The 22848-nt window shown below is 37.4% G+C and overlaps 2 protein-coding genes across 3 annotated transcripts; one reads left to right on the top strand and one right to left on the bottom strand.

The window, feature by feature from the left end:
* The first annotated feature begins 804 nt into the window (after nucleotides 1-804).
* LOC141824217 (eukaryotic translation initiation factor-like) lies at nucleotides 805-21320 on the top strand. The gene is made up of 16 exons (XM_074711462.1): nucleotides 805-1266; nucleotides 1502-1668; nucleotides 1875-1928; nucleotides 4249-4365; nucleotides 4482-4793; nucleotides 7760-8008; nucleotides 8108-8426; nucleotides 16397-16743; nucleotides 17407-17478; nucleotides 17800-17895; nucleotides 18479-18682; nucleotides 18966-19060; nucleotides 19290-19377; nucleotides 19461-19811; nucleotides 19895-20137; nucleotides 20292-21320. The coding sequence occupies exons 1-16, from the start codon at nucleotides 1200-1202 to the stop codon at nucleotides 21318-21320; spliced, it is 3810 nt and encodes a 1269-aa protein (XP_074567563.1). The 5' UTR covers nucleotides 805-1199.
* LOC141830242 (serine/threonine-protein kinase D6PK-like) lies at nucleotides 9886-14762 on the bottom strand. Of its 2 annotated transcripts, none has more exons than XM_074717736.1 (3): nucleotides 14525-14762; nucleotides 12653-13782; nucleotides 9886-10942 (listed from the first exon to the last, which is right to left on the bottom strand). In XM_074717736.1, exons 2-3 carry the CDS (start codon nucleotides 13582-13584, stop codon nucleotides 10081-10083), a joined length of 1794 nt encoding a protein of 597 aa, XP_074573837.1. In that variant the 5' UTR covers nucleotides 13585-13782; nucleotides 14525-14762; the 3' UTR covers nucleotides 9886-10080. The 2 variants fall into 2 exon arrangements, with proteins under 2 accessions (XP_074573837.1, XP_074573838.1); XM_074717737.1 differs by having other exon boundaries at nucleotides 12653-13730.
* Nucleotides 21321-22848: the final 1528 nt, after the last annotated feature.

The following is a 22848-nucleotide window of genomic DNA, read 5'->3' as shown; positions in this document are numbered from 1 at the left end:
TTTGTATTATGACAATGCGGATTTAAGGAGTTACAAAATCTTTTTGTAAACTAGAATATTAATTATTAATTATATTTATTGTGATTTGGTGAGAAACAAAATATCTACAGTGATCCTTTCACAGCTCTATCCATATTATACTGTCTCATTTCTTCATTCAACTTTAAGAATAAATAAAGACTTTGAATTCGACCTTCGGAATAACCATTTTCAAAGTCCAAGAATAATAACCGGCCCCGGCAATCTGGATGCTGTCCACTAACGACATCGCAGGTAAATAATCGGCATCACAAATCTGGAAGCTGTCCTGAAATAGGTACCCGATCGAGATGGAGATCGAGCCGGGCCCAGGATCCGATCATGACGTCACAAGCCATCACCCTCATGCCGTTGCAGGATGAACACGCACGTCGATTTTCGTACTCGCGTCCACTCCTATGCGTCCGATCACTCATCGACGGTCGGAAATCTCCCACAGTCATGCCGTAACAATTGCACGTAAAAGAACGTGGTCCTAAGTTCCTTTTGACTGTCCGTTCGCTTGTGATTTTGCCCGGCATTGCCACATGAAATGTAGCAGCCATCCATACGTAGGGGCCCATCTTTTTGCGGAATAAGGAACCGGGTAGAGGATGGTGTCACGGCGAACATGTACACGCCTCCGCACGACGGTGTGTCTATTGATATAATATAAACACTCCGTGGATTATTTTTGTTAATGCAAAAAATTAGATTAATTAACAAGGAATAAATACCCTGTCGTCCCTCGTTCGATCGCCTCTTCTTCCTCGTGTTGCATTCCAATAAAGAAAGAATGAACAGAATAAAATAAAGGTGAGAGAGCGAAGAGTGCAAATGAAGACGGCAGAGAGCGATCGCGCAATCGATCCATCGAGATCCAAGACCTTGTCGGAAAGTTAATCTTGTCCTATTCTCTGCGCCCGTTGTGGGTTCTGAATCCGAGCCGATTAGCCCGTGGATTTTCCTCCCACGGATTTGGTAGGTGTTTGCGGTTGTTTCCGAGAGCCGGAGAAAAGAATCGCTCGGTGAATTGGTGGTCTGTCCATCGGAGGTGTAAGAGGGCGGTGACCGGGCCGTGGATTCGGACACAAGTTGTAGTTTTGGTGGATTTGGTCGGTGCTTCTTTGGGTGGGAGTTTGATCAGGTAGTGAGGTTTTGTGCCACGATCGCGGCTCCAAATGATGCCCGATGCCAGGCACAATGCTGTTTCCAATTCGTTAAATACCTCGCCAGATAATCGTGAAGGTGATTTCTGGTTTTGTTGGATCCATTTTTATTTTCTGTTTCTTCTTCTTGCAGTCTTAGATTCTCCTTTTGTGTAAGTTTATCCGTCCTTTTGCTCTATATGCACGAGCTGTCTTTGTATTTGGGGAGGAAACGAACTTTCTTAGGGTGAATAGGCAAAGTTGGTAACTTTCTGGTGTCCTACGGGGTATATTAGAAGAGGAACGACTAATTGGGCTCTGTTTTTATATTGCAGGGGCCATGTGGAAGTTAAAGATAGACGACGGCCATGACGATGCTGACGGCCGGCTGAGTCCTTATCCTGATCGCCCAGGCGAGCCAGATTGTCTTTATTTTTTGAGGACTGGTAACTGCGGATATGGAAGTAACTGCAGGTATAATCATCCTACTCACATTCGCCAGGTGAGGGCCATGAAATACAATATGTATCTAATTACCTGTTGGCTTTATCTCCTTCGGTCATGATGCTTTTTTCTATTGTATGTTAACTAGGTTAAACATTTTGGTCTTACCGACAGTTAAAACTATTCTTTCAAATTGAAGGAGAAAATAGTAATTCAGTTTGTGTTAGATGTTTTAACTAATTTAATATCAACTGGTTTCTGCAGAACAATCAGTTTAGTGGCGAACTCCCTCAAAGAGATGGCCAACCTGATTGCCAGGTGCATTGTCCTAAACTAAACAACTAATAGATCTTAGCGCTATTTTAAAAGGTTGTTTTTTTGTTAGAATCTAACTTTGGATTGCTAAGTGACTTCCATTGGTATTAACTCATCTGATATCTACTTGAGCTAACACTTAAAACAAACCTCATTGTATCTGCACAGGGCAGAAAATCTCTTTGCTAAACTGTGTCATTTTAGTCTAGATTTGAGCCTAAGCAGCAAATTTTCCATATAACACTTTGAACTCATCAATTTTAATAAAAAAACAATTATTGATAAATATAAACCAAAATGCAAGTGTATGATGGATAAAGAGTAAAATGAATTCCATTTCTTATTGTTTTTCCTTATCATAAATAGAGAAGGAAGAGAAAAAAAAAACTCTACTATCATATTTTGATTTGGAATTTTTTTTTTTCCTTCCACTTTCTGACTTGTTAAAATGGAAAACCTCTTGTGAGAATGTGTTGGGTTGAATTAGGATTTTTTTTAAGAAAATTGGTGCAACCAAAATGGGGGAAAGTAAAAATAGGCCTGAAGAGTGATTGGGATCACATTGTATAAGAATTCATTTCTTTGAGAATTGAGTAATTGAAAGACAGTTGCTACTTCACTTTTATTCCATTTTATGAACTCTCATTTTCTATGGAATAGGGAAACCTTTTCTTTCCCAACCAGATGCAGCCTTTGCCTCTTGTTTGACTTGATGACATCTTAAGTTAGCAGCAGTAGTATTGCATTTTATCTATGAATTAAAGTTTCTTTGATACCACATCCAGAAGACTATTGTCAAATTTAACTTAGATATTATGTGCTATGTCTTATAGAACCATAAATGAGTGTTAGTAGAATGTTATATAAGAATGATTATACACACAAACAAGGTGTATCACATGTACCAAGTAGAAAAGGTTCAGGCAACAAGATGCTCACTTCGAGTGAGAGGAAGTGTAACAAAAATGTACTGAAGATGGGATTTCTCAAAAAACTCTGGAGAGACGTATTGCAATAATGATTAATCATTTGATGCAAATAATAGGCATACATGAGCAAGATCTGGTTGGAAATACTCCATCCTTTTTACTTGTGTGTTTTAAACTGTTACAATATTCATGGGAGAGTCTATCCTAAGCCTTCTTTTAACTGGTAACCACCCAGGGCGTAGTCAGGATTCAAAACTATCTAGGGCTAGCCGCAGACTATAATTGATACAACCCGCTGATGACGGGCAGACTTTTGATTGTTTTTAAAAAATAGGTGGGGTTGGAGCCCACCCTAGCCCAAGGGTGGCTCCACCCCTGTAACCATCAAATTCACAATGGCAGGTTTAGATTTTGTTTCGGCATCAAGGAAGTTTGATTTAGTTTTTATTCTTCAATTAGTAGAGTCCATATACATGCACACACACACTCAAGCTATTATACATTCACTAGGTCCTCCTGTCTGATTCTTGGAGAATCATTGATTGATTACATTTCCTAATCACAATTTGAGTAGACAAATGAGAAAATTTAATAAAATTTGGCTGAACTAAACCAGGTATCTTTACCTTGTTTGGTGTGTGATCAATTGATTGACAAGTGTGAAATTTTACAAATCTTTTACATGTTTAGGATTGTTGTTGGTCTTATGGAAGTTCGATAACATTTATACAAGGTACCATTCAACTTGTTTGCTGATAGGATCTATTGACAAATGCAAGAAAAAAGTGCTTTACTTATTGCAATAGCCACTGCTACTACCCAAGCTATAATTTCTCTTATTAAATAAGGTCCCAATGCAAACCAATTATCTGCTGCATATACTGGCTATCTTTGAATGAAAATTATGGAGGATGTCTTGAAGAACTAGATAATTGCTTTATTACGTTTGGAGTAGTAGACAAGATGCATCTGAATAAAGTTTTGAAATGCATCAAAATCTAATTCTCCAGTAGATAAGATTCAAAATTTTACATGAAAATCAATACAAATCCAAAGGCTTTGCCTTAGTGAGCTATATTGATATTGGGCAATCAAATTTGACTAAAACTTGTTGCTAGTAAAATTAAACTTTGCATAAATCTCATCAAAATGTGGATCCACAATGAATGCATATTAAGTGATTCTTAGGGCATCAGTTCTTAGATGGCGTCTGGTATTTAAAGCAACCAGCACGTTGATTCCAGTTGTTTTGACCTATAAATAATTGCTAATCTATTGGATCAAGTGAATTAGTTCTTTGTTATTTCTTTCTTTAATGCATTAGTTAATAGATTTGTGAGTTGATACTTGAAAGATGTAGTAATCTATCATTTATATTTCAATTATTATTGCAGTTCTTCCTGAAAACAGGAACTTGCAAGTATGGAACAACCTGCAAATATCATCATCCACGAGACAAACATGACACAAAATTGGTTCATCTGAATGCTTTAGGACTACCTATCCGTAAGGTCTCTGGTGCTCCTTGTCTCCCTTGTACTATTTTAGATACCAGCATCTTGCGTTATGTCCTTTATATTTCTAGCTTTGTATCTAATTCTGCAATGTTCATTTGGTGTGATTCCAGGATGAAAAGCCATGTACCTATTACATGAGAGCTGGAAGTTGTAAATATGGAGTTGCCTGCAAATTCAATCACCCACAGCCTGCCACTGCTGGAGCAGCATTCCCTCTTGCAGGATCCTCAGCCTATGGATATTCAAGTTCTGTAGCACCTACCTCTGCTCCCCATGTAATTACTGGAATTTCACCATGGCCTTTATCACGAGTTTCTTATATGTCTAGTCAACATATGCAAGCTCTTCCAGCTTATGTTCCTCTTGTTCTTCCACCCACCCAAGGGACTATGCCTGGGCAACAGGGTTGGAGCACTTTCATGGTTAGTACATACTTTAAAACTGAAACTAAACTCTTCAAGTTAGCTAAATGTAGCTACTACTACAGTTCTAGTACAATTACTTTTAACACTTATATTTCTTCTGCTTTGATCTGCAAAGTCTAGTTTTACAAATTTATTTCTTGAGGAGGTTATATGGATGTTTTAGTTTAAGCATGACTGCTTCATCTTGGTCGTCCATGTTAGATATTAGAAATGAAGAAACACCAAGCGCAACTTAGATTTTGATAATCTTGTCGGGAAGCAATATAGCTGTATGACATTCTCATGTAGGACAGTTCAAGACCTCAATATGATTAGAGAAGAATATGAAATGTCGTAGCTTTGCTAGGATTATGAAGTTTCTGTCAAGGTCGTGTCGATGTTTGGCTAATTATATGACAGTCAAATATTTCATATTTTTCCCTTTCCCTGGAAGGTAGATTTCATTTTGTTACTATACAATAAAGAAAGAAAGCCGTCTAGGTGTACTTAACTATGACATCCACATTTAATGTCAAATACAGAAAACAAATGAAGTAAATATAAAAACAAAAAAAAATCATGAAGCGTACGCCACATAACTTGGACACTCCAATACGTCATTTCATTCTTAGCAGAGTCCACTATGAGAGTAATTATATTCCTAGCAGAGTCCACTATGAAAGTATCATTCTCTCTTGGATAACCATGAAATTCAGTACTCAACTATGTTCCTTCTCAATTCAACTGAAGAAATTTACTAGTTAATACTATTTCTTGTTTGCTTCTATTTAATATTATTTCTTGTTTAAATTTCTCATAGCTTTTAAGAACTTCAACACTTGTACTGCATCAAGAAACATTTTCAATCTGTGAGAAGTTATCACTGAAAGTAATAACCCACGCACGTAATTGCACATTACACAGAGACTTGTCATCTCTCTTCAGGCACATTTCATATCTCAGTGATGACCCTAGGTCAAATAGGTCAATCAATCATCATTGATTAATGTTTCGGCCAAATATCGTGGATGATCAAGCCACTGGCTAATGAACTACTGATGTACTCGCTCCTCGAAGATAGCCGTCGGAAAAGACAAAGGAGCCTAAAAAGTGCTCAAAAAGAGAGTTAGAATGACGTCGGATATGGGTCCCGGCAAGTCACTCCGACGTTCAAGTTAGGGTTTTACGTGAAGAAGGAGATGAAGAACATAGGGAAATTAGGATTTATCTGTGCATACCTGTGCCCATGGGTATGAGCAATCTTTTATAAGGTTGTCAATATTCATTTAAGATATGTTCCGGAATATACGTTCCAATTTAGAAAGATTCAGAAACACATGCTTATGTTCCAATATACTTGTTTTAACAGTCCATGTCTTTCAGGATATTTTCTTATTTTTCTAGGAGAAATAGCCTTAGGGTTTCCTAATCTTGCGGGTAAATCAATTCTTCAAGATTAGCCTAAGACTGGTATGGAGTCAACGTATGGGAATGAATAGATATCGAGGTCAGAATCCGAGATCAAGTAGAGGTCGAGGTCGAGCCCCAAGGCTACGAAGTCGACATACGTGAATGAGCAGATGCCGAGGTCAGGATCCGAGACCGAGTAGAGGTCAAGGTAGAGCCCCAAGGTTGAGACGAAGTCGGTATACATGAATGAACATATGTCGAGGTTAGAACCCGAGACAGAATAGGGGTCGAGGTCGGGTCCGAGGTCAAGACGAAGTCGGCATATGTGAATGAGTAGACGCCGAGGTCGGGACCCGAGATTGAGTAGAGGTCGAGGTCGGCACGAGGCTGAGATGAAGTCGACATAGGTGATTGAGCAGATGCCGAGGTCGGGATCCGAGACCGAGCAGAGGTCGAGGTCGAGCCCGAGTCTGAGATTGTCTGTGGACCCCTCCTTCATCCTCATCTTCCTCTATCTTATTCAACAGCTTTACACCTTTCGGGCCTTAAGACCACCTGGTGGTCATGAGATAGCCACGTGGCAATTTCGCGATTCCACCATTTCAATTAACTTGCTTATATGTTCTCTAGAAATCTTACCTAATCTTATATTGTATGTATAAATCATTTTTGGTTATATAATTTTTGTTCTTTTTTGTAGATATATTGAACTTCTTTAAGTATAATGGTGTAGAAGTCATTGTTTAGTGCATGCCATGAACTCAGATACTGTTGGACATTTGTAGATGCGTATAAAAAGTAGGCAACAAACTGTTGCATCCCTATGCAATCCTTAGTTTCCTTTGGCTTCAATTTTACATAAAGCATACATTTTATAGACGTGTATGATTACTCATAATATCTCACACTATTGGCAATTTCAATTACTTTCAGCAAACATTTTCTCATATATAATAATGAGACGATGAGATGACATATAACCACAACCATGTTGGCGCATTACCACCATTTAGCTGTGCACCTATTCTGCAACTTCAGGAGTTGTATAATGGGCCACTTTGAATCCGCCCTAGAATACACAAGAACCACCTTATTTCTTCTTCCAGTTAATTGCATGCCCTTTTAGTGTTCTTTGTAGTCCTTATGGCCCTATATACATGCATACAATTAATCAAATGCAAATAAAGAATCCATATTCTACATATTTGCCGTATGCTTCCTAATTTTGTCATATACTACTTTTTTTGCTGTTATAGTCCATCAAAAGATGCATATTCCTATGCACATGTAATCTTGTTAGTTTCTAGTTTATTTATATTTGTATATTGATGTGGCAGCAGAATTTTTTTCACAGTAGTCTACTAGTTCTTAACTTGCTCATGGGTTCAAATGTTCAAGGGAATTTGAGTAAGGCAACAAGTATTAATTTATGTTACTTTTGGATGTGACTATGTTCTTTGCTTTCAGAGAATTCTTCAGCTTTCTAGTCATCCTTTAACATCTCTGAAAGCAGATGCCTCATGTTTATACATTCATTATATAAGACCTCTAAACAAGTTTCAAATCCATGTCAGGGTACCATGGATCCTATTCACACCACGGATAAGCATGCACCTAATATGATATCCTATTCAAAGCATCAAGAACAGTTAGGCCCTGGCCTGCCGCTAAATTTACCTGAGAGACCTGATCAACCAGAATGCCAACATTATATGAAAACTGGGGGCTGCAAGTATGGAACCTCATGCAAGTACCATCACCCGAAAGAGAGGAATCAGGCAGCTATGGCCACCATAGGCCCACTTGGGCTTCCACTACGACCAGTAAATTTATCTCCTAATCTTTTTATTTCTTTGTCTTCTGCTTTGACAGCTACCCGACTAAATTTTTTAGTTTCTCGTGTTTATGCCTTATTCCCACAGGGTGAGCCAGTGTGCACTTTTTACACCGCATATGGAATGTGCAAGTTTGGTACAGTTTGCAAGTATGATCATCCAATCATTGGATACTACAGCTACAACACTCTGCCATCTTTTTCGTATCCTGATCCATCAATAGCATTTCCCAACCAAAAGGGTTTACAGATGGTATGGACAACCGAAAATGCATCTCCCAAATCATCAAAGTTGTCTGATCAGCTCACAAAATCTGAAACAGTCGATAGACAGCAAAATCTAGAAAACCATGAGACTGCAAATGCTTCCACAGATACGCCATCGAACACTGAAGAAGAGTCTTCATGATGCAGAGCTATTTAATTCTAAGCACTCATTTCGCATTCATTCTGGTCATTGTTCCATGATGGAGATTTTGGATCTTCGCTGCATAGCGTGGTCATTTTATCGAGCATGGCTATTCAAAGTAAGAGGCATGGCCTTTGTGATGAATGAATGGCAAGCATTGTTTTGAGTTAAATGATTTTTGTTCTACATATATAGCAAAAACCAAACTAAATTGTACTGTCGGGAATTTTCGTTTCTGTTTTCCACTGTAAAGCTGGTCTGTCAGAATAAATGTGATAAATTGAGCTCAACTTTTGCATGAGTTTTTTGTATCTTGATTTAAACGTAGGTCAATCTTTTTGAGGGCTGGGGATAAATTCTGCTCGATCTTTAAAAGAATGAATATTATGATTATGAGCTTTTTGTATCAATTATGTTGGATCGATTTGGAGAACCTGGCCATCCCAACTCATGATTTGCAAGTGATTATATATATTATAAAACGATTGCACATGTTGATGTTTTACAAATTAACACCTGGGGCTCTAAATGAATTAGACATCCACATATAAATTCAGTATTTACTTTGATAAAATTTCATTAGTTGTAAAAATAAATATGCTTTAATATTAATAAGCTTAATTTATTAGCATTCATTGATAAATTTAAATATATAAAATTTTAGGTATTGATTTTGATGTTTTTCTCATTTTGTATTATTTCTCTTTCAAATACAAATCTGGTTAAATTCTATTATATTTATCAATTCTTTTATTTTCATCCTTCCGTTAGCATAATATTTCGGCTTATGAAACATTTTTATTAACGGTTCTTCCCTACCAGTAGTAACTTTACAATAGTTTTCTTCAGACTGCAAAGACAAATGTTATTAATTGCTGCCTTAAGTTTGTTTGGAATGAAGAATTTCATTGTGGGTCAAAGAACCACTTGCAGATCTTTCTATTTATTTTGATCATGGACGAAAAATTTTCATTAGACTAAATCGGTCGTTAAAATTAACGATCGAATGTGAATCGATCGCTAAAATTAACGATCAAATTTCAAATCGGTCGTTAATTTTAGCGACCAAAATTGAAATCGATTGTTAATCTTAATGACCAAATTCAAAATTGATCACTAATTAACGACCGAATTCAAATTCAATCGTTAAATTGAATTACGATGAATTTTTTTATGATTTATTTTATCGATCGTTAATCGAATTTAATGACCGAAAATTCGATCACTAACCATGATTTTTTTTAGTGAACTAATCACCTCCAACAAAGAAACAAGCTCTTGGTCATTCCATTTATGGAGTCGATTCAGCAATGTTCTAGGAAGAAATCTCACCAATCAATTTGCTAGTGATGAACAGCAACCGAATCTAAGATAAGTAATCCCTGGAGTAAAGAATTGATTCTTCACTAAGAAACAATTTTCATGTGAAACAATATTTAGCATAAAAGAGCTAAAACTATTATAACTTTTCATTCATATAATGACTGAAACAACCAGGTCTTGGATAATAATCACCAGAGATGAGAATATCTAGCCAAATATTGAATAACATATGCAACAGAAACAAAAAGAGAGAGCGAGAAACAACTTTTAGGGCAATAAAACAAATACAGCCAGAATGAGATGTTTATAAACCAGTCAAGAATATGGCATTAGAAGAAGTCAAACTCCAGATAATTATCTGAGGCTTTTTCAGATGTAGGTTTTGTTTTCTGACTAGTTGATGCTCCTGCTCCAGTGTGTTGCCCAATCTCTATGGGTCTTGGAACATCAGGAGGACTTGCACATCTAATCAATGCCCAATTAACACCCTCGAAAAATGGATGCTGCTTTATCTCTGTAGCCCCTCTCTTGTAAGCAAGCCTGTGTTGGGGCTCCTTCACCAGCAAACCCCTAATGAGATCTCTTGCAGAGAAGCTCACAATTGGAGACTCTGGAAACCTCAAGGGTTGACCGATCACATTAAACAGCGTGGCGCGGTTGCCTGACCCCTTGAAAGGAGTCTTTCCGAACAAAAGCTCATACAGGAAAATACCAAACGTCCACCAGTCTACAGCACTCCCATGGCCCTCACCCTTTATGATCTCAGGGGCCAAGTACTCATGAGTACCAACAAATGACATGGATCTTGCGTCGGTAGGCTCTGCAATGAGCTCGGGAAGAGGACTGATCTGGTTTCCAATCTCGAGCTTTTGTTTTCGCGACTTGGACTTGGAGGAGAACAATCTAGGTGAGAAACATGTAGTGGGGGCTGCACAGGTAGGCTGAATGCAGGACGGTTCGGTACAAGAAGGTTGGATGCAGAAGGCAGGGTTGTTTCCTTTAGACTCAGATGCCAGATTTGAGGATTTAATGAGGGTGGGACTAACGGCGCAGCGGAGGGAAAGATCAAAGTCTGAGAGCATGATATGACCATCTTCTCTGACAAGGACATTCTCCGGCTTCAAGTCACGATAGATTATGCCAAGCATATGCAGGTACTCCAAAGCAAGGAGAACTTCGGCAACATAGAACCTGCATTTGCAAACGTCCAAATGAAAACATGTCAAAAAATTTTTAGAAACATTCTACTTTGGAATTTAGGCATAGATTTACCCACTGCAATTGAGGAATTCAACATAAACAAGAAGTGAAGGTACTAAAATAATGCACATGGAAAATTCCTGAACTTTCATGTTGACTAAGACCTGGATTATCAGTGTCAATAGTAGCAATAGAGGTTGCTAAGACATCTCATCAATGGCTTGTTCACACAATGCATATATCTGGTTGCCAAATATAAAAAGAAGACGGCGCAGTAAACTGCATGCCTCAATAGGTAATCTCAGACAGCAGAAGAGAGGAACTAAAAAATACAATATATCCTTCTTATATATGCTTTTACAGTCCTACAAATAGACCAACTTCACTAAAACTATTCTAATTTAAAAGAAAATTAGAATAGAGTAGAATACTAAAATCTGGACTCATTATTATGTATACTGACTTGAATCACACTCTTTGAGAAAGGGAAAAAGGGTTCAATTGGACTATGCTTCACAATATTCATTGGGCAAATTGTGGTACTTAATGCATAAAGTAACTTTCTTCAACAAGTTTATGATTACTCAAAATTGCAAAAACTGCATGTGGATAGTAATACACAAGGACAAGGTATAGCATAGGGCTTATACTAAGATTAACAAGACTGGTCTGGTCCAAAATTAGAACTGGTGTAAGAATAATATATGTAATTGACATAAAATTCAACCTTTTCAACAGTGTTTAAACAGTGTCACATATTATATAACTATTAATTTGTTTTGACAGAACACTTCAATTGTCTCATGTACATTCTAGTTGAAAATATACAAATAAAGCAAACACATAAGCCCATTGGCATTCTAAATTAAAATAGTTAATGATACTGAATCACTGATAGACAAAAACACCTTACTGTTTTCAGTGAACTACAACGGACCACATACTTTTTTCAGATTGGTCTTAAACTACTTCTACGTCAAGTTGGAGCTGCTTTTTTCCCCTCCAAGTGGTTGAAAAGTTTCATCTCATCAAAGCCAAATGAACTTTGTTTGCACAGAAAGAGATCATCGTAGAAAAATAATTGAAATTTTTTTCATAATCATTCTATTTGTTTATGTCCATATTCAAAAAAAAAGGGAAGAAAGAAAGAAAGAAATAATATGCTTTCAAAATGTACAAGATAATTCCAGGTGTGCTTTATATTGCATTCTAGTTTCCAATTGATTTCTTACTGTTATAATATGTCCAAAAGTCAGAATTTAATAAGAAGTTCGTATCATGGAAAAATCTTTTTAACCTGACAGGTAGCCTTGTGTTTACATGCACCTTAACATTCTCTATGCGGTGGGAAACCTCAAGCATGGGAAGAACTAGATGTTAGGCACATGCCCCCAAGTATGGCATAGAACAGTTAAATGTATATTAATTGTTTGCATAACCTCAATTAAGAGCTTAACTTAAAAGGAAAACACCCATACCTGATTGTGAATGTTTCAATTTGTAAGCCACTCAAACACAAAAATAGAAATACATTTTCATTTCAGCACCATCTGTCTTTGTAAAATAAAAGGCGAGATAGATAAATGAAAAAAAATGGTCTTCCACAAGAAAAGAACTAGGCAAGAAAAAATGGAGAAAAGTAGTTAATCAGTTCTATAGTCTATGCATATATATAGGCATCTACAAGATCGGACTTCTTACTTTACTGCTGGTTCTGAAAAACTTTTTCCAGGCTGCCTCTGCCGAAGGGTGTGCAGATCTCCTCCTGGACAGTACTCCATCACCAAACAAGAAAATTTTTCTGTCTCAAAGTTGGTATACAATGTAGGAAGAAAGGGGTGATCAAGGCTTTGTAATATCTCCCTCTCTGTCTGTGCTCTAAGCAACTTTTTACGATTAGCAAGTGAAACTTTGTCCATAACCTTCATAGCAAAATAGCATTTCGTTCCACTCAATTCTGACAAGTAGACAGTGCCTATATCACCACAGCCCAATCTCTTAAGCAACCTGAAATGATTTAAACCAAGAGCCCCTTCTCTAGCACGGATTGCCTGGATTGATTCCCATCTTAAATCATTTGCTTTATGAGGCTTGTTAATGTTGCTACCCATGCTACTGCAACTGCTTTCGTCACTGGCGTCACTGCTTGTACTAGCCTTGCACAAGCTACTCTTGCCACTCTCAGCTTGATCACTGACCTTAGTGCTTGCACTGGTGTTTCTTAAACTGCCACTTCCATTACTGATTTTCTCTGAAATCGAGTTATCTTTTGCATTGTCCTGCCCCAAGATTTCCTTCTCCACATCTCTATTTTCTTTCAAAGTTGAAGCCTTGTTCAACTGTAACAATTCTACGGATGTACCTTGTCCACTTAATCGTTTCATAGGACTGGATGATTGATCCAAGTCACTGCCTATTGGAAGTTTGGAGATATTTGCAGGAATTTCATCGACAAAAGGGTCATTAGGACCCTTTTTATGACCCTCTAAGACCACAGCATCTCCATCCGCTGCAGTGTGCTCCTGAACTTTCAGCAATGTGATTGGTAAGCCAGGTTCTGGTTTGCTGGTCTGAGGTATATACAAAGGCGGATGTTGTCGAGAAGCTGATTCAGTAAATTGGCTGCTAGACATATTAAGCTGCTGTTCAGGTGAGGGTTTGAGTGGTCTTAGATTCACTTAAAATTACCAGATGATTCTGCATGTATTTGCTTAACCAATGTTGCATAAACTTGCTATGAAGTGGCTGGCGAGGTAACGGAATCCGAAATCATCAATAACTGGCACAATAACAGAGCAAGCTATCAAGTCACCTTTGCCAGCTTGATTATACTAGGAAAAATAAGAAGTTTTCATGTATTAATGGCAAGATCATAATCTATTAACATAAAGGGACAATATTGAGCAGATAACATAAAAGATGATCAGAATACAATTTGAGGAGACTTATTAAGCAACACAAAATAGGGTGTAAATCGTGCTTCGATTGACAAAAGGTTAGACACATCTTGAAGAAAGTAAACGAATTGAAAATCCATAACAATAGAAGTGAAATAGCATGAAGAATAAACAACTTTTTTTAGATGAAATCCACTTGAAGGAAACAACAGCGACGACTTCAGCATGCAGATCAAGTCCTACCTAAAGGAATTCCTAAAAGGCAACTCGAGAAGAGAAAGCGGACCGAGCGCAGAGCACGAATATCACATAGAAAACCAGACACAAGACTAAGAAATACATCAAAAGCAAATCGTCTACTCGTGATTCTCCAATTACCACGCAAAACCTTATTGCAAACGAATAAGTCCAGACCACGAAATAGCATCAAAATCCAAATCTTTCCGCAAGCAAATGCAACCGCATTCGACGCAAGAGCGGATGATCGTGACAACAAACACGAGAACGAAACTGGATCTCACAAACATCGACAGGAAACCATAAAATGCCAATCCCATGCCCCCCAAACCCTAACGAAGATCAAAGCACCCTAAAAATTATCTTTTTATTAAAAAAATAGAAGAAAAAAAAAACCCCGCTAGTCTTAGATAACCGCCGAGAAGCTGAAGAAGAGTACCTGACTGGGAGAAGAAGAACAATTATTGGTCGATTCTCGGCAGAAGACTCAGTTTACTTGCAGTCGTCCTTGTGAAGCATCCGCAAGGAGACGGGAGGGCGACTTCGAGTCCACAAAGCAAAAGATAAGAAAGCTGATGCGAAAGCAGGTCCCCCCATCGCATTACGATTAAATTAACCACGATTTTTCGTGGATGAACAAAAATTAAATAAATAAACGAACAAAAGTTAAATCAATCAATCCATGATTCGTGAACGAAGCAAGAGAACAAGAAGAGCAGCATGGGGAGAGTTCCTTTCTACAAGGAAAGTTAACAACGACGTCTACTTTGCGAAATGCAAATTTTAATGCTGAAAATTTAGTAGAATCAATTAGCAATTAAATCGAGAATAAATATATATGTTGATATATCAAAGTCAATGGAAACGGCTTGTCGCGCAGAGTGGTCCTCAATGGTAATCCGGCAAAATCATTGATCAAAAGCGTGGTCAAAGGCCTCATGCTGACAAGGATTGATTGCGAGATCACGACGGTAAATGACAAAATGTATGTCGGATCCGTTGCGTATCTAATCGGACCAAATCCAAAGTAGGATTTTGATTAATCATGGTCACTCGATCTCCATGTGGACGGTAGTAAGCCACTAGCAAATGCATTGATCCATTATACTTTTATTTTCTTTTTTCTTTTTTTTTAAAATTGTATTTCGCATTCAAATATGGTTGCGTGGTTTAAATTGCATTTATTCGTGTATTTATGGATTATAATGAGTCTTGAATGGCATCGTAGAGATAATACATTTTATATTTATGCATTATTTATAATTTTATCAATACATTAAAATTCTCCTTCATACAAATTGCTTAATATCCTTGTAAAATTCAATAAAACTTGACAGATAAGAGTGTGATTCTACAAAATTATTTTAGATTCTTTCCATCCAAAACTTATTTTTTGATAATAAACTGAAAGAAAAACTTCTTGATTTATGAGATTTCCTTTCCTTTTATTTTTTACTCAAATCTTTATGTGTAAACACAACATAAAGGTATTACATAATAATAAAACTAGAAAGGAATAATACACTAAAAATAAATAAAAATAAAGAAATTGTTAACCAAACATTTGGACAATCACATATGACCCTAATTTGGAAAGCTACCGTGATCCTTATTGCCTACCTAATATGGTAGTGGATACCGCTCTAACAAACCCGAACCGACCTAATCGATTCACCACTAAAATCGATGTTTCAATCGGTTGGATTCGCTTAACCATTGGAACTTTCGCGACTGATGAATAGATTTGTATTCATGCACCAAGGAGTTGCTAACAAGGACTTTAAAACAGAATCCATAGAAATGGGTCCAAAGTAAATCAAACCGGTTCAGTTGGAAAGCCAAATATTTCACACGACTCAAGCTCAACTCGAAATGTATTTATTTTTCCGCCAAAATTAACTTGAAATCTGCCAAATTTGGTCTGAACCGGCCCAATCTAATCCGGCCCGACCGGTTTTCTAACAATAGGTTGTGACCTCCTAGATCACGAGCGAATCACGTGGCCATGAATGAAATTGGGAAGGACATATTGGCCGATTCAAATACTACCTTTATTAAATATTTATTATTAGTAGTATTTTTAAAAATGGCAATCTATAGGTGAGTTTTACCTCGTTCGAGTTTAATGGGCCCAATGTATAAAAGGTAGTGAAGCTGTGAAAGTGTGAAGTTGGGTTCACGTAAACGAGTGCGGAAGTCCTTGTTTGTTTAGCACCTAAAAATACGATGACGACAACGTTATAAACCTGTTCTGACGTATATGCCCCTGGACTTGATCATTATTTACGGAACTGGTTGCGCACGATATAAGGCTTCCGCCGCAGAGGTCCGGCCAACCCTTCAGCCGCCCCTTCTCTTCGCTGCTCCGACAGGGATTCGCCAGCAGCTTCTCCATCTCTTCCTTTTCTTCCGATTACGCCCCGATCAGGTCGCTGGCGTGATCGTGTCGCCGCCCTTGGATTGTTTGCGTGTGAGAGAGATATTCACGGAGGTATGCAGTCGGATACCACCGTCATCAGCTTGAGGCCCGGCGGCGGGAATCGAGGAAGCAGAATTTTCGCCCCTCAGTTCGCCTCTTCCGCCGCTGGGGTCCTTAGATCCTCCGATCTTACCGCCCTTCGCCTCCTTGGCGGCGCTGGCACCGCCCTCGGGCTCACGGTAGGTGGGGAATGCTTTTGTTTCGATAAGGGCCGCGTCTTTGAATTGTCTGTTTTGATTTTCGAGATGGGATGCTTTAGTTAAATAATGTGATCCTGGAAATATCCAAACGGAAGTGTTCAATCTGAGTCGGCTAACTATGATTTTTCCCATGAACAAGAAAAAGAAATGATAAACTAACATTGTCGCATTTTGAAACGAGTAATTTAAATCCTTTAAGATGCCATGGTTTCCTGCGTGTTGTCAATAGGAGTTGCGGCTCTATCCTTATTCAAGAATATACGAAAATCACAGCTTTCTCGTTAACAGATCTCGTTTAACTAGTTTATTAACTTCATTTCTTAAGGCCCCTAGCAAGTTACCTTTTATCCCCTGCATGAGGCATGATATTGATTGGTTGATATATTCATACAATGTGTGTTCCTTGTAATTAACTCCCTGCAACATGCTTATGGAAGATTCTTTTATTTCCCATGTCACTGAGACCGACTGTATTCTGATGAACTAATGGGAGGTATATCATATATGATTTACTATGTTTTATAAATTTGACAACTATAATTGCTGTTTTCCATGGATCAAATTGTCATTACTTTTGCTTCAATAGATGTGTGGTTGTTTTACATTTTTTTCTTAAAACACAATGTATATCTATTTTGGCAGATTGGAGACTCAAGATTTGAAAGTCATGAACGCATTAGTTACACTAGTCAGCAGCTTCTACAATTTCGTGAGGTATACTCAAATTTAATTGTTTTGATCTCTCTGATATATAGTTTGATCTCTTCATATTGACTGAATCCTGTTTTTTGATGCCACTTTAGTTTCTGATATTATTAGTTAAACTTTGGTGTAAATTTGTTGCACTTTGGCTAGTTGCAAGTGGCTGTTCAGCTAGACTAGCTTAGTCTAGAATGATTTTTACAATATGTTTTATCAATCTTCGATAATAATCAGTCAAGCTCATTGCTACATTCTTTTTTTGATAAATTATCACTTTTGAAAACGATTTTCTTTCAGGACTTTAAATTTAATGTTTTTTTTTTTGCTTGGTAGGCTGCACAGATCACAGATGATATTTTGAAACTCAAGCAGGGGATAGAGGCAGAATTGTCTCCTGAAGATCAAACTTGGGGTCATCGTGATGTTAATGTATGATTCTACTATATTTTTTAATCTATAATCTTTTGTTGTCACTACTTAACTCTAAATTCTTCTGCATCTTAAAACTAATCCGTAGCCAGAATCATCCAAGTCACTGTACTGATGTGGTATTCTAGTCAATTGAAAGCTCACCATGTGTTTTCTACAATTTAGACAATTGCTTTACTTCTGAACAAAGGATTTACAAGTGCATATTAGGTTACAGCACTCATGTGGCAATACCATTTTTCTTTAAAAAACAATAGAGTGAAAATGTTCAGCCAGCTTATTTATTGTGAGCAAGAAATCTTACATGCTGTCCTAATTGAAGTGCATGATCACATAACCCTTTATTCCTGGGAAAAACTCAAAATCTTTGGGAAAAAGTTTGAACTTTGCTCCTGATTCTTAGTATAGCTTATATACAATGTGGAACTGATTGAGGCTCTCACAATCTGTCTTGTCACTGTCTTTTCATTGTTGGACAATCTTAAGTTATACAGAAAATAAATTTCTTTTTTCCATTGAGTTATTTTTTTGCATGCTTCATTCATCTCTGTTAATTTATCTTTTGGATGTCTGTGCACACCAGTTAGCAAGTCAATCACAGAATCGCTATTTTGAACCGGACAGTCGGGATTGGCGTGATCATCCTGGACCATCTACTTCACATATAGATCAAAGGTCTTGGGATACACTCCTTGAGCATAAAGAATCAAATACATTGAACTCTGGACACCAAGAGATAAGCCAATTCAATAAGCAGGGTTCTCAATATGCTTCTTCGACTCCAACGGTAATGCTAACCCAGTAAAATACATTCATATAATTAGACAGATATCTGTAGGTTTCTGGGTTTAATCTTATTGAATCACGCCTTCGTTCAAGGCTGAACTGTTGCACCATGTGTGAGATTGTTTGTTCTTCATGCTGCAACACTTTTATATGTATTTCACAATTTCCCATGTTAAAATGGCTATATCACCTTTGCTATATTCTTTTTTTACCTTTTCTTATCTTGTATATTTATTTATTCATTATTTTATGCTGACATTTATCCTTCCATTGGCAAATTTTAGGTAGGACCTACTACTTTGCTCAAGGCTGAAGTCCCATGGTCTGCTCGAAGAGGCAATCTCAGTGAAAAAGACCGAGTTTTAAAAACAGTCAAAGGGTATTTACACTAATCATTAATAGTTGCAAGTTTTGATAATTTCATTATTTATTTCTTTTAGATATGAAAGTAGTATGCCATGTGCATCACAGAAGTACTCTTCCATTTCTCTAAAAGCTGATTTTCTATGCGATTTGTTTTTTTAATGTATTTAACTTTATGTTGTGAGGTTCACCAATTGGATTCTTTATAAAAGATTTTGTTTTCTAAATTATGTTTTTCATTGCAGCATACTGAACAAGCTAACGCCAGAAAAATTTGATGTTCTCAAAGGCCAATTGATTGATGCTGGAATTACAACACCTGATATTCTCATGGTTTTAATCTTGCAACTTGCTGTTATTTTATATTTTGACGTTAAAATTTTTGTTAATTTAATTTAATAAGCACCTTTCTGCAGGATGTCATTACTCTTATTTTTGAGAAAGCTGTATTTGAACCAACATTCTGTCCCATGTATGCTCAATTGTGTTTTGACTTGAATGAAAAGCTTGTTCCATTCCCTCCCGAAGAAGGAGGTGGCAAGGAGATCACATTCAAGCGTGTACTCTTAAATAACTGCCAAGAGGCATTTGAAGGTGCTGACAACCTGAGGGCTGAATTGAGAAAATTGACTGGGTCAGACCAAGAAATTGAACGTAAGGATAAAGAGAGAATGTTGAAGCTCCGTACTCTTGGTAACATTCGCCTGATTGGTGAGCTTTTAAAGAAGAAAATGGTGCCTGAGAAAATAGTTCATCATATTGCTCAGGTAGTTTGTGCTACTCCTATTTCATGTTTATCTTCGAGATGTACTCTTTAAGGGAGGTTTCTTAGAGAATACTGTGTGTACAGGAGCTTCTGGGGCAAGATAGCAAAACCTGTCCAGCTGAGGAAAATGTGGAGGCAATTTGCCAGTTATTTAACACTATAGGCAAGCAGTTGGATGAGAGCCCCAAATCTCGTCGATTTAATGATGCCTATTTCGATCGGTTGAAAGGGCTAACTAGAATTCCTCAACTTGCACCACGGCTAATATTTTTGGTTCGTGATGTGCTTGACCTTCGTGCGAACAATTGGATCCCTCGTCGTGAAGAGGTAAAATTTTCCTAGTACTGCTTATGGAGTTTGAAGTTCCTTTTGCAACTTAACTAAGTCCATAAGTATGACTAAATAACCAAAATAACCAGGATTTTAGTGTTCTCAGGAGATTCTTATCATTTTGGGAATTGTTTTTTTTTTCTGATTTCAGGTCAAGGCCAAAACCATAAGTGAAATTCATTCAGAAGCAGAAAAAAATCTTGGATTACGCCCTGGTGCAACTGCAAGCTTGAGAAACAACCGTGAGGGTGGTCCTGCTTTAGGAGGGTTTAGTCCTACCGGATTTCCTGCCAACATACCTGGAACTGGTGGTATGATGCCAGGTATGCCTGGAATGAGAAAAATGCCTGGAATGCCTGGGTTAGATAGGGATGATTGGGAAGTTCCACGGCGCACATCCATGCCAAGGGGTAACACTAATCATAGTCATGGTTCACTGGTGGCTAAATTGCCATCCATCAATTCTAAGTTCTTACCTCAAGGTAGTGGTAGCACCATTTCTGGAAAGACTAGTGCATTTTTGCAGCACCGCGGCACACCGCCTTCTACTTCTCCCCTTGTCTCAGGCATATTAGATTCTCCTAATCAAAGAGTAGCGTCCACAAGGTCTGTCGTTCAAAACCCACATCCCGTGCTCCCAGAGAAGCCAATATCAACACCAAAATTCAATCCTAATGAGCTACAAAAGAAAGCAATTGCTCTTCTGGAAGAGTATTTTCACATCAAGATTCTAGACGAGGCACTTCAATGCATAGAGGAATTAAAGAGTCCAGAATACCATCCTGAAGTTGTCAAGGAAGCCATAAACATAGCTATTGATAAGGGCCCTTCATGTTTGGATCCCTTAGTGAAACTTTTGGAGTATTTGTTAATTAAAAAAGTTTTTACTCCAAAGAATTTGGGGACAGGTTGTTTACTCTACGGAGCAACTCTGGATGACATCGCCATTGATTTGCCAAAAGCACCTTCGCATTTCGGTGAAGTAATTGGCAGACTGCTTTTATTCAGAGGTGTAGATTTCCAAGTACTGGAAGAAATTCTCAAGAAGGTAGAAGATGCCAGCTTCCAGACTGCAATTTTTGATGCCGTACTAAAAACTCTTAAATCAAGCCCCAGTGGCCAGGCCATATTAAACGCACAAGCAGCAGATTTGAAGGCTTGCGAGAAATTGTTGGAATAACCTGGGATTCCCTTCTTTTGTGTTACCAGTTACCACCAGGTTCAACAGATTGAAACAGCTTTGTGGCTTGGTGAGGTTGCAGACATCAACCATCAAATGCTCGTTGCTCGACGACAAAAACCATGAAGGTGGTTCCGGCTAATGCTGTTTTGTTCCACATCATGTGCCTCTCTATTGATAAGTGGCTACCCACAATGCCTTTTTTTTGCTTTCTCTTTATGTATTCCATGTTTTCATGGGGTTCAGAAATATACAGTGCATTCATTCTGTTCGGTTTTGTGAGAGGAAGCTAGTAAGCTTCTGACTTGTACATTATTGTGAAATCTTGTAACTGGTTTAAAATTTCAGTAATAAAAATTCTCATGAATAATGAATGTTGCCCCATCTCTGGCATGCAATTTCCCCCCCCCCCCCCCCCCCCTCTTTATATATATTATAGAGTTCTGGTCCCCAGGGCAATGGTGCTGTGGTAGGACATCCAGGTTGTCACCCAGGTACTTGCGGTTTGATCCTTAGTTACGGCATATTTGTAGGAATTTTCTTTCTAAATGGGAAGCGCAATTAAAGGATGTTGAGCATCTGGGCTGCGTGCTTCCCCGGTGGCCGGTGGGAAATTTTTATGGGGCCGGGTTGATCACCCCAGAGATAGTCAATAGGGCTAACTGGGAGTTATCATTTATAGAGTTCTTTTTCTTTATATGTTTGCCTTGTAACTTAGTTGCTCATTTCATCTTCGCTTATTTTTCATAGAGTAAAAGTTTTATTCTAATAATTGTTAGTTATTTGTTGTGAGTAACATAAGTAGTTTATGTTATTATAGAAGTTGTTATTAAAATATTTGAGCTAAAATACCTCTTGAAATCATAGTAAAAACCCAATATCTTTGAGCTAAAATATGTGTGTTATCAATTGAACATTAGGGAAATTTGGCTGATGTTCACTTCTTACTAAAAGAGTGAAATTTGACTGATGTTTCCTTGGGTTATGGTGCAGCAGTTGGATGTCTATGTAGTCTCTCGAGTATCTAAAATTCGGATCTCAACTATGACACATTGTAAAAATGAATTTAAGAAAGTTAGAGGTTGGGCCATTTACTTTCGGATTTATTTTGATGGTCGATGAAAATTTTTTATGACATTGAATCAATATCTCTCGGGATTAATTGATTTTAAGAACAGAAAACCTAATGTTAATTTTAAAAAATAAAAAAAAATATGTCTTCTTGTAAATGTTTAACTATTTATCCTGCAAATATTTAACACTTTCTCAGGATCTGTCAATCATAGAAGTCTCCCTGATTGGTTCATACAAGTCTCCTTGATTGGTCTGAGAATTATTTTTTTCAATTTTTAATGTTTTCACTTTTTTTAATATTTTTTATTTTTAGTCAAGCATGTACTCGTAGAAAAGTAAAAAGCTAAATCAAATTAATTTTTATATTATTTAAATTTATTTTATAAAATAATCAAATTAAAATAAATTAAATATAAAAATAAATTAAGCAGTTAAAATAATTATTTAAATTTGA

Source organism: Curcuma longa, chromosome 1 (assembly GCF_044706935.1).
Source record: "Curcuma longa cultivar G26 ecotype Majalengka, Jawa Barat chromosome 1, ITB_CL_G26_1.1, whole genome shotgun sequence".
NCBI classification, from domain to species: Eukaryota; Viridiplantae; Streptophyta; class Magnoliopsida; order Zingiberales; family Zingiberaceae; genus Curcuma; species Curcuma longa.
Note: the sequence above shows the minus strand (reverse complement) of the source record. Positions and strands in the feature narration are given on the sequence as shown.

What these genes read in the sequence shown, in the direction of transcription:
- LOC141824217 (XM_074711462.1), top strand. Translation starts at nt 1,200, where the DNA reads ATGATGCCCGATGCCAGGCACAATGCTGTTTCCAATTCGTTAAATACC. An exon ending in CTCGCCAGATAATCGTGAAG is followed by an intron (nt 1,267 to 1,501) that starts GTGATTTCTGGT and finishes TTTATATTGCAG; the next exon opens with GGGCCATGTGGAAGTTAAAG. An exon ending in TAGTTCATCATATTGCTCAG is followed by an intron (nt 19,812 to 19,894) that starts GTAGTTTGTGCT and finishes CTGTGTGTACAG; the next exon opens with GAGCTTCTGGGGCAAGATAG.
- LOC141830242 (XM_074717736.1), bottom strand. Translation starts at nt 13,584, where the DNA reads ATGTCTAGCAGCCAATTTACTGAATCAGCTTCTCGACAACATCCGCCT. An exon ending in TTTTCAGAACCAGCAGTAAA is followed by an intron (nt 10,943 to 12,652) that starts GTAAGAAGTCCG and finishes TTGCAAATGCAG; the next exon opens with GTTCTATGTTGCCGAAGTTC.